The 11,900-nt window shown below is 36.4% G+C and overlaps 1 protein-coding gene across 7 annotated transcripts in view; it reads left to right on the top strand.

The window, feature by feature from the left end:
- Positions 1 to 11,900, top strand: part of LOC109541264 (transmembrane protein KIAA1109) — a 107,531-nt gene that overhangs the window by 82,972 nt on the left and 12,659 nt on the right. For all 7 annotated transcript variants that reach the window (XM_019910074.2, XM_048665613.1, XM_048665610.1 and 4 more), the window contains 9 exons: positions 1,945 to 2,155; positions 2,232 to 2,387; positions 4,360 to 4,499; positions 4,834 to 5,035; positions 6,868 to 6,953; positions 7,032 to 7,191; positions 7,388 to 7,545; positions 9,791 to 9,983; positions 10,038 to 10,231. In XM_019910074.2, the coding sequence (XP_019765633.2) occupies positions 1,945 to 2,155; positions 2,232 to 2,387; positions 4,360 to 4,499; positions 4,834 to 5,035; positions 6,868 to 6,953; positions 7,032 to 7,191; positions 7,388 to 7,545; positions 9,791 to 9,983; positions 10,038 to 10,231 (1,500 nt within the window). The remainder of the gene's footprint in view (positions 1 to 1,944; positions 2,156 to 2,231; positions 2,388 to 4,359; positions 4,500 to 4,833; positions 5,036 to 6,867; positions 6,954 to 7,031; positions 7,192 to 7,387; positions 7,546 to 9,790; positions 9,984 to 10,037; positions 10,232 to 11,900) is intronic.

Genomic DNA, 11,900 nt, shown 5'->3' on the forward strand with positions numbered 1-11,900 from the left:
CATTGGCAACAAAGCGGAGGATTGGGAAAAGGAATAAGGGTGCTAAAAAAATAAATGAGAACAAAAATTACAGTCAACGGGTTTAATTATTTCTAAATTAAATATAAAAATATATGTGATGACTCAACTGGTCGTAGAAAAAACAAAATATAATTGATAATAATATTAATTAATGGAAGCAAACATTTACTTAGTTTACTTCCTCCAGGGATGCCAGAAAGTTTAACCCGATCCAACAAGGAACCCCACGAAAACTATGATAAACCCTATGATAAAAAAATAAAAATCAAATGCTAGATTAATAAAAATAAAATTAAAATTAAAATAGTGTGAATTATATAAGGCGACGGCCTAAGGTGGTTGGTCAGGGATTGCCAAATTTCTAGCGCACTTAAGGTAGGAAGCCTAGGTCCTTAAGTGGCAACAGGATTGGAAAATTGGGAATAAAAAATGACCACAAAAATTGTTCATGCTAACAGCCCAAATAAACTCGAAATATCGGGGTTGGTTAAAGTAGACTTACCTGTTGATAACAAAATCAGGCATTTCGACAGTAGTATTTCTGGTTTGCCACTCATGGTCTGGCTAAAAAAATTCGGCACACGAACGGCAAAAAGTTATAATTTTCCATATATAGAGTTCCAGTTTGTTGCGTTATGATTTTATCTTTATCCTCGCTTGCACTAATCTGTGGTCGCTTCCGGTATAAAATTTGTCCAGTACTGTCACGTCGCTGCATATGTTCTTATTCCGTCTGGGCTGTTCCAGGTCGGGTTTTTCGAAAAAGGTATTGAGGCAAAATACATTTTTGTTGTTCAAGTAGCTATACTCCCCCTCTCGTATATACTCCTCCTCTCGTTTGTCACCAAGCCCGAAGTGCTCAATATAATATTTGTTCCAATTTTTGCGTTAAAATATCCTGCAATTATTACGAATTGTGTTTTTTCTAGTCTCCTTGCCTTTATCATATCTTCGTAAAAGGTCTCAGTTTCTTTGTTATCTGAACTCACCGTCGATGCATATCCGTGTACGATCTGTAGGCTATATCTTCTGTTTAAAAGTACTATAATGTATATAACTCTATTAGATAGTGCACAGTATTTTGTTATTTTGCATGGAAACCTTTTATTTATCAGGAGTAATACTCCTCCTATGTGGCTGTTTTCCTCAGAGTTTTTCTGAAATAAAGTGTGACCGGATTTCAAAATTGTCTATTTCTGTCCTGGCAAGCGAGTTTCGCATAGGCCAAGTATGTTCCATTTGAACGCTTTGGGAATGGGCTATTGTTCAAGGTGTTCTTGGGTCCTCATAGTTCGCATATTATATATGACTATATAGAAATAAGATGGGTTCATTTTCGTCCAATATTTGCCTACCCCAGACTCCGTGGGTCTGACTAATTATTCAGTGTGAGATTGTGAGTTGTTTACTCTACTCACTGGGGGTAATATCGTGTCGATACTCGACATCTCAATATTAGAAGGTTTGGCATTTTGAAACGCCGGGCGGGTTAGCCCGTAGGGTTGGGCAGGGATTGTGGATGTGACCAAAGATAAACCAAGGCTAGCGTAAACAGGGTCTCATCTCTGAAGTAGATCTATCACTTATCGGGGTCATAGATGAGTATCTACCCGCTACCTTAACCTTGATCTAATTTTGTGCAAATATCTCAGTTTTTAATAACCATTATTTTTTAACTATTTTTACTGTGCTCCCAAAACACCCCCAGAGGAATGAAGCCAATTTTGAATCACCCTGTATATAAAAAAGCAGCTTATAATTTTTTTTGTAAAACCTAATTTTTATTCCAGCATTATTTCTTGAGCGTAAATAACAAACAGCAAAAAGAACTTGCTTCAAAATAAACAGCCAATCCAAACTGCTTTTTTATGTTTTAGTTCGATGAATCGTTTTAGATGATTAAAATTAAATTGTTTCTTCCAGACACTTCAATTCTATCTTCCGACCAGGACATTAACTACGGAAACTATGTATATGCCAGTTTTCCGGTGGATGTAGTTGTATATTTCCACATGCAACCCAGCACTTTTAGATTCAGTTGTCTCCCGGTTTCACGAGTCGAATGTATGCTGCAATTGCCATCTTTGGATATCGTATTCAGTTCCAAACGAGCTGAAGAGGAATTATTTTCAAGGTATGTGCGTTCTTTGGCGACCCATGCTATAATTAAAAATAAGTAGATTATTGTTGCAAATTGTTGAAATTTATAGTGAATTCGGAGATGGGGCTCCTAATACAGCTGCAACCGCCGTAGGTGGGTTGAGTGTCACAGGTTGTTTATCAGATTTTTCAGTCTACATTTTCCATCCCTATGGTGGAAAGAAATCAGCATTAAAAGAAGCTCAATGGTCACCCTTATCTGACAGGTAAATTATATATAATATGCGTGCTATAATAGCACAATACGCGGACGAAACGACTGTTTACACATAGTATTTGTATGCTCAAGTTACGGAATCTCGATTTTATGACATCACCTGAGTTTATGTTGACGGCGTCCATAATCTCGACAAATGGAAAGTGAATCCCATGAGGACTAAAATTATTATATTTTTGCCCAAATTTACTAACAGTGAAATCTTATCGTCACTCGTGGTTCAAAATACTCCAATCTAGATAGGTGCATATCTTTAAAACAACGGCAGAAACCTACAGTATGCAGATATCAACATCTAAGACCAAATCGCTGATAGTAGCAAGGGAGCCCAGACGATGCAAAATCGTAATTAACGAAGAAATAATCGAACAAAAACTAAGTTCGCATATCTGGGAATACAAATATCTCTACGGGATCTAAAAAAAATGTGTACGAAAGCAGGCTAATAAAGCAGCTTATGTATCAGGATGTTATCTGGAGGAATAAAGGTATTAAGCTGGACGGGAAAATACACATATATAAGGCATGTGTAAGCAAATACTCACTTAATCACTAGAAACGAGAGCTGAAACACCAGAAACAAAAAGAATATTCAGAACAACAGAAATGAAAATATGAAGGCCAATAACAGGAAAAACATTGAGAGACAGAGTCCCGAACATTCAAATAAGAGAGCATTGTGGGACACAGGATATAGCCCTGGGTAACACAGTGGATTTTCAGGAGTTTACATAGCGACACCGACACGGCTTGCCGTATTGATACAGCGACACAGCGCGCAACACTTTTCATATGTTGGGAAATAAAACAGAATATGCTGTTTCGTGATCTCTAGTGGTTCGTAAGTTTGCTAGCGGTGCAGCGCTTTCAATGTTTTTTTCTTCGGTTTTTCTAAAGAGATACTATGACTATGTTTTAATCAACGGAATGAATGAAGTGGCAACATGTTTTCTTCTTGTAAAGCCTATTTGTCTCACAAGTGATTGGTTTCAAAGCTGCTGGGTCAGCCATAAATTATGACCGAATAACCGAATAATGACGAACCGTTGTTCCTTTTTGTATGCAAGGGCTGATAATCCAGTTAAGCTGGTTTTTTATGGCCTTCTTCGACGACTGATTTTTCATACAATCTGGTAGTAATCAAAAGTCAGGCATTTGCCTTTTGCTTTGTTGAAATATCGAAATCTCAGATGTTGTACCTGCGAACAGCATCTTATGCGAGCCTTATTCAACCGAGATAAATAAGAATTCATCAGTAATCAGTAGACCAGTATTTTGAGCACTTTCGTAAAGTAATCCCTGTCGAGACGTTCAGAAACAATATGGTAATTGCGCGTGGCCTTCACGAACTGCAATCCGAAGTCTGTCATCTTGAATGAGATTAAATGTTAAGCGTTGTTTAAAGTGCCTCGTCGTAAGAGGCCAGGTGTCGCGGCACATGGGCACACAGAGCGGCATCAACACACAAGTGTCATAAGACACAGTATTACCTAGGCCTAAAAGGATGTCGTACGATGGGGAATACAGATAAGACGCGAGTGGAACCAGCATGTTACACGAATGAACGGCCCGATTATCAAGCGATTTAAAACCAACGGGAACCAGACCACCAGAACGGCCCTATAAAAAATGGCGAGATAGCTGGCAGTCTATGTCACAAATACGACTGCAGCAGTAGAGAAAAGAGATCGGAAATGAATAGGCTCAAGGCCTAATATAAGAAGACCCGGTATTTCGTATTTATTGTATGTTTAATAAATATTTATCTACTATAAAAACTACCCATGTTTCCCTGTTTTAACAACGACGGCTCTAACTTTCCCGGTTATAATCAATTTGTTTGCTGAGTTATTCTATAGTTAAATGCAGTTAAAAAACGCAAACTTTGAAAACACTTAAGGCTAACATGAATTTTATTGTTTGTTTTATATGTGTAATTGAGTAATTACTCCAAATTTTAGTGAAAGAAAGGATTCGCTGTCGATTAATGTTGAATTCGTGAAGTTTCACCTATCCCGATCGAGAATGTTGAATTTCAAGCAAGAGCCCACCAAAGGTCTCAAAGGGTCCGATCAAAGTAGAGCCGTAATTCGCTTTTCAAGTAAGTACATCCAATTATTTATAATTTTATATAAGCGGATTAAAATAGCATGTTATAGTTTCTTCTAAAATCGACTTAATACGTATTTTTTAATTTTACATTATGCTTCTTTAAAGAGTATTTTCATTTTTTTTCACAAACATCTCAGTCTTAAGCAAATAGTACAAAACTATTTACTTACACTTTTTGCTATAGCAAGAAAAGATACACCCATCCGACCTTCCGAAGAAATAGACCTTCAAATGACGCTACTTAAAATCAGTTAATAATTTTAAAATACTTGGAACAGTTTTCGGAATATCGATAGTGACGTTAATTTTTATTTAATTTTCAGCTATTATTGATATTGGTTCCGCTTCCTTTAAATACGACATGAGACGTTTGACGGAAATTCTCGCATTTCCAAAAGCTTGGTATCGTCGATCTATTGTTCGACGAATGTTTTTAGGCGATTTAAGCATGTCTGCTACTTATAGCGAAGAAGATGACGTTATCAGTCACAAAACATCGCCAGGAACAGCAAATAAACACGACAAGTAACTATTATTATAAAATAATGATTGATTAAATCAGCATGTTTTTGAACTTTTTAAGGAATATACAGAGTTTCTCAATCTCGATAGTATATAAAAAGAGTTTTACATAAAAAAGTTGATATATTAATGACAATTTGAATGTGCATTTCATTTCCAATTTTCTCAAATTTCAAAATATTCTTTACGCTTACCGTAACCAAAACTTGAGTGTTCTTTTAGTAAGTTTGACTACGAAATCGGCGTGCTATCCGAAAATGTTACATTTTTTTATATAATGCAACGCTTTAAATTTTTACTACAGGTTGAGAATCTGTTCACATCTTGTCTAATTTCTGAAATATGATCAAATTCCCTTTCAATAGTTTCCATTAGATGAATTAAAATAACATTTAAATTCTCGGAATTTTTTGCAATATTGATTGATAATCTTTAAAATAAAACTTGCTTATTCAAGGTGTATAAAAAAAAGGAAAACTATCTTTCTAAGATGGTATTTTATACAGACCCAACCCAGTTCCCAACTTTATTATACTTTTTTAATGCAAAATCAAATACTAGTACACAGATATTCAGGGCGATTCAAAATTGGCGTCATTCCTCTGGAGGTGTCTGGGGATGTTTTGGATATATGGAAAATAGTAAAAAAATTAATTGTAATTAAAAACTGAGATTTTTGGATAAAACTAGATCAGAAGGGTAGCAACAATGTATTTCAAGGTAATCTACCTAATTAACATTACGTAAATTGTAGTTGTAATTACAACAAAACTTTTTTGATTGAATTACGTAAATACCTGTTGCTTCTTAATTATTACAAACTGTAGTATCCATGGGAAAACACAAAACAAAGAAAGTAACAATGACAATGAAATAAATGACTCAGGTTAGGATAACGTTGTCACTTTGTCGTCACTGCTACCAACCTTTTCGGGGCAAATGAGTGATATACCTAAATCTGTCACAGCTGTCATCAGAAACCTCTTGTTCAAGGTTATGTATCTGTTGGTTGATTCAGAAATATATAAACTTTAAGTTTATAATAAGTTTATTGAATACATAAGTCATAAAGTGCGTGTCCGATACGCTATATAGGTAGATATAAAAAGTGTTCGGAAATAGATTAATTGCACACTCAGTTACTGTCCCTCTCGGACTGATGCCGTCGTTGTGGGATTTTGACTTGCAACTAAATTCGTGACAGAAAAAGGCACCTTCGTTGGGAGTATATTTTCACTCCTGTGTGTTATTGTTTAATAGTGCATTTATTCGTTGCACACCAGCAGTATCAATTGTCAAAAAGCTATCTACCTATCTGTTAATGACAAAAAGTCCTCATTGCCGCTTTGACTTTTCATCAAAAAATTGTAGAAGAGTAATTTTTTAATATTAAAAATTTTCGCAATTTGAAGCAAAGATCGTAATTTTTCTTTTCGAACAGTTAAGTATTCAAATAGGCCCATCAAAGATGGGACCCTTTCCAAATAATAATTAATAGCAAAGTTGAAATTCGATCTTCAACTGTTAATATCTTCTAAAAATTTTGGAAAAAAAATTTTTCAATATTTTTCTCGTACTCCCCAAGGAAGCATCTATCACCCCTTAAAAGGAATGACGCCAACTTTGAATCACCCTGTATAATTAACGATATCGAGTTTGTAAAAATAACATATTGAGAGCTGTCTTATTTCATTTTCTAATTCCTGCTAATGCACCGTCAGGTTAGGATATACACTATAGACCATATTAAGTAAGGAAAATACCAGTTTATATTACGCAATAAACATAATTTTAAATTTTTTAAACGTGATTAATTGGTGTTTTTGCTAATTTAGAACTTCAACTACTCCACTACTTGGAGGTTCAAAAAATCGACACGATGATCATGCCGCGCAAAAGCATAGCAAAATGAGAGACATAGGTGAGCTTTCTAGCAACAAGAATGTTTCAGCATTGGTTTCCAACAAAATGTCTACGTTTATAAACATTTGTCTTTTAGGTAAAGCTTTTAGCGCTGACTCCACCAACACCCAAGACGATTCTCCCAGTCCGACAGACCACAAGAACTTAACAGCCTGGGAAACTTTGGTTCTTTTTGCTGTTAACTTTAAGAAACTGAACGTGCATATGAATATGGGCAACGTGATGGGAAATGTTGCGTAAGTTGCTTTTAAGTGTTTTTATCTTTAGTACGTTACGATTTAATTCAAGTACACAATACAAACCGTATATTATTACATACTGATTTTGTACTAAGAAAATTGATTGGTATCTGCAATTTGTCCATTTTTTTACCCTCGTACTATTGTTAGCTTATGAAGTGACTAAAATTGATCCTCTAATATTTTATTTCAGATGGATGACTAAAGACTTTAGGAGCGACGGGCGGCTTAGCATTGGTTCAACTGGCCATAAGAACCTTTACATTGCGTTTGGACTAGGTGGTTCCAGTTTAGATGCTAAAGGAGGTATTGTCGGCGGAAATATTGAAATTGCTAATATTGATACTTATGGTAAGTGAATTGTTCAAACAAAAATGTTCTCAGCATTGCAGAATAACGTTTTCGTACTTTAATAATTAAGCGAAACATAGCGAATGATTTACACACACTGCTTAATTATTGAAAAATACAACAGGGTGATTCACAACCTTATGGACACAGAACAGGGGCGTGTAGAGGACCTCCAAACAAATCGAGTTGCTATTTAAGTTTTTTTTTCAGGCCCATGGTTAACGAGATACTGGGTGTTAAAGTTTTAAAAAAATATTGGTATTTTCTCCTTTAATTCCTACAGTTTATGAGATATTTTGCTCAGATTTGTAACGTACTCGTAGGCTACTCTCTAGACCCTTTAGCCGCAGGTAAAATCTACAGGGTGTTTTTTTTCTGACTGACTTCCACCGAACAATTTTTTTATTTTATTTACTAATTTTGCAGATTTTTCTGTCTATCGTTTCTGAGATATTTATTTTATCACACGCCACGTCCTCACAAACCACGCCATCGCAACCGGTGCATAAAGACGGAATGCACCCAAGGAATCGTATCAACCGCTAATTTCAAAAAACTAGAAAAACCCACTAGTTTCAAGGAATGGCTTCGAAAGTCTATCTCTTGATAATTTTTGTCTTGTCTGACTGTGTCTGACTGACTGTGTCTTGAGCTTACCACGTTATTATTTAACCTATAACTAAGTTGCATTTCATCTGTGATTGAATCTATGTCTTAAACATGCTTAGCTTGCTCATATGCAGGTGTACAATCTGCTTAGTGTGCTGGTTATAGGCATACAACTTGCTTTAGAGCGCTTTAATGAATCGTTAACGTTTGAGTGAAAACTACAGAACAGGCCGGATTTGTCACCCAAGCTTTTGTAGTAAATTCTACATTTGAAGAGTTGCCAGCCGATAAAAAACCAAGTGGGTTTTTTGGGTGCAACTAGAAATTCCGCGGTATTGCTTGTGTGGGCACTATCACCGAGTTCTCAGAAAATGCTTCTATCTAATATCAACTTCGAATGTCCGATGTTTTTATTTCAGGATCTAATATCGATTGTTTTCTCCCATCCCTACTTACAGCCGATAAACCTCAAATATTGTAAATTACAGTAAAGAAAACTTTAAAGTTAACTCGTCAGTCATCCCTATTTTAACTTCAACTTGCACTTCAAGCTTTCACAAAAAAATCGGAACAAAATAACACAAGAAAAATTATAATAAAATTCATAGAAAATCACCCAGAAACTCTACATGGACTTATGTTTGTACAAATTACTCGAAAACGGAGGCAGATACAAAATCACTCCAAGAGATTTAAAAAAAAATTAAATTGAACAAGAAATTTAAAAATTGCTTCGGCCGAAATCAGTGGCCCACCACTGAAAAAGTTCGGGAGGTAAAAGGGGGTGTGCCTCTAGAAAAAAACATCCTATATATTTTCGCTACCAGTTGGCTTACTTATTAACCATGGCCATGGCTTATCTTGTTAACCATGGGCCCGAGAAAAAAACTTAAATGGAAACTTGACTTGTTTTGAGGTCTTCTACGCCCCTGCTCTGTGTCCATAAAGTTGTGAATCACCCTGCAATATGTCTCATGAGATTAGAATACGCATCTAGGTGGTAAACTTGTCTAGCTGAATTTAAAAAAGCGCTATATATGTTGTTACAACATTAATCAGACATTCATTTCAAGAGACATCAAAACAATTTTCAAAATGAATTATCAAATAGCAAATGCGAGATCGAATTTTCTCTTGTAAAATCCATACCAGAAATTCACAAAACATACCCAGAAAAATAAAGGTACTTTAGATAATCGACAACATGTTTACTCTACGAACTGCAGTTTTCCAGCAGCACAAGTTTTAGTCGGGAGTCAGCATTTTATCACAGTACAGGCTTTTTATCAATATGTTAGTTACATTGTTTCAAAATCAGCAATGGAAATAGTAAACGAAGAACATAAGATGAAAATAAATTAACATTTGCGGGCTTTGCCCCAAGTGCAAAATGCAATGAGTGATCGTTAGACAAAATTATTTAATTGTTGTTACATATAATGATTTTTAAAATATATTTCTATTATATTCAGTAACTATAGGAACCGTAGCAGTAGTGCTAAGTACAAGTTAAGACATATAATTGACGAGTTCAGAAGCTTTTTCATTTATTTTAAATACTTCAAGGATTAATAGCTCTGCATATTTTCTTACCAATTGTTAATTAAATTCCTTAATGAAACATTTGAATGTTTAGTTCATATTCGAGAAGAACCAGACGTCGAGCCGGACCATACGATTGGTTTGAAATTAAGAGCCTTAGAATTGCGCTTGGATTACATGGCAACGTCAGTGTTAATGTGTAGAGTCAGTGATTTAAATGTAAATCTAAGAGACGAATGGAGACTTAATAGGCCAGTGGTTCGGGAATCTTTTATGCCAACTCGAAGGTAATCAACGTAACATTCTGTTAAGTCATTACAATGTAATTGTTGAATTTTCAGACCTGCCAGTATATTTGTGCATGGCGTTCTCAGCTGGGACCAGTTGCAACTTATGATATCCAAATCCACTACGGCTGATCTACTGAAAATGTTCAACAAATTGGAGGAGTTCTTTTCGCAGCAATTTAATAGCAGTAAACGGGCATTCAGCGGATTTTCTTCAAGTAGACCAACTCGAGTAACGCACCAAAAAAGTAAGTGGTTTCCTGACATTCAAACATATTGTGGCGTAAATCCCTTCTCCATTCGCTCGAGTTACGCTGACCGCTGTACCCGTCCTGCACCAGCTAAGTACATTCCATAATCCGATATTCGTTATTCCTTTTCCTTGCTTTGGTCGTCTCCGTTTAACCATCTTGATTCGAGGTTCGTCTTGCGACTTTACAACCGCGATATTTTTATGAGGTGTGGTGGTCAACCTCACGCTCAACCCTCCTCCTTTATCCGGGCTTGGGACCAGCAGTGACATCCGAGAGAGCTACTCAATCCGCCCCCACAGTTGCCCCAGGCGGAATTAGTCTATTGGTTAGAGAGAGTTAACATTGAACCATCGAAGCTTCGAAAACATATGCASGTTTTGACCATTTGACCCACCTACTACCATACTTCTCTGTCTAAGATTTGCATTCACTTTCAATTTCGTTCGTTAATGTTCTTGACCTATGTCTCAAACGCTTTCAATCGAGCATCCACAGAAGAGGCAAAATAAACAACTCGCAAACAATTCGAAAATTTTCTAGAGTTTGTGGAGAAAAATTATGTGTATTTTCAAGACCATTTACCAATTGTTCTAATAAATCCAACCAAAGGRGATGCAAACTAGTATTATAGTGTGTATAATCGGAGTTGAAGTTTAGTTTGGGTTAGTTCTTCTAAACTTCATCCCSGATTATACACACTATAATACAAGTTTGCATCCCCTTTGATTGMATTTTCTTCAGTGTGTATAAACACGAAACTACGCTCTGATTAAACATTTTTCTTCCGAGGTTAACTTCGAGGGACGCACGTTAAGTTCGAAAGCAGCATGTGATTTGATGATGTTATTCTGAAGCGCTATTTCTAAATATAACGTTCGTCGATAGCGTGCGCCTGTTATAATATAAAGGTTTTACTGATACAACACACCAGTTGGAGCCACATAACGTGTTTGACGGGTAACATGCACGTTAAAGTTAACGTAAGTGATACAGCATGGGGCTGATTGTATGTTATACGTCATGAGCTTCGCTTTTAAACCGTGCAGCGCGTTCAATCTCTTTTTCTTTGATTTTACGGAAGATATATTTTTTTTTGTTGTTTGCCCGGCGGCTGGAGGAATAAAAATCTTCGCGAAAACACCCAGTGTTCCGAACCCTGGGTAGTGTTGGATACTTACCAACTAAAAAACCCCCTTTTTTGTACTACGAGTTTTCGGGAGTTATCCTTCAAAACTTGTAGTCCTCTCTAAGAATTTGTCAGCTCCGGCATCCGTATGCCATAGCATCATCGCATTCTCTCCATGCTAGCTGCTTGCTAGCATGGGCATCTTATTAATTTACACCTTACCTCTATGTGCATGCTAATTGCTACCACAGATTACAGAGCACTTCTGTGATCTGTAATTACTACTAACTCTACATAACCACACTTACAGCTTACGCCGTTTGCTACCTGTTGCCCTATTGGGCTAGTTAGTGTCTGGGCCTTTTTTTCCTGGGTCCCAGATCTTCAGGTGTGTAATTTACAAGATTTCGCAGCTCTTCGTTGGAGTGCCTTCCAGCTTTCTCGAAGTCTTCAGCCGCTTTCCTTGTGAGAAACTCTCTTAGTGGCTCCCACTCCAGGTCCCTGTAGATTTGGGAGTTTCTAACAAACCAGGGCGCA

This window comes from Dendroctonus ponderosae, unplaced genomic scaffold, assembly GCF_020466585.1.
Source record: "Dendroctonus ponderosae isolate FM_Combo_2020 unplaced genomic scaffold, Dpon_F_20191213v2 Dpon_F_20191213_4, whole genome shotgun sequence".
NCBI lineage: Eukaryota > Metazoa > Arthropoda > Insecta > Coleoptera > Curculionidae > Dendroctonus > Dendroctonus ponderosae.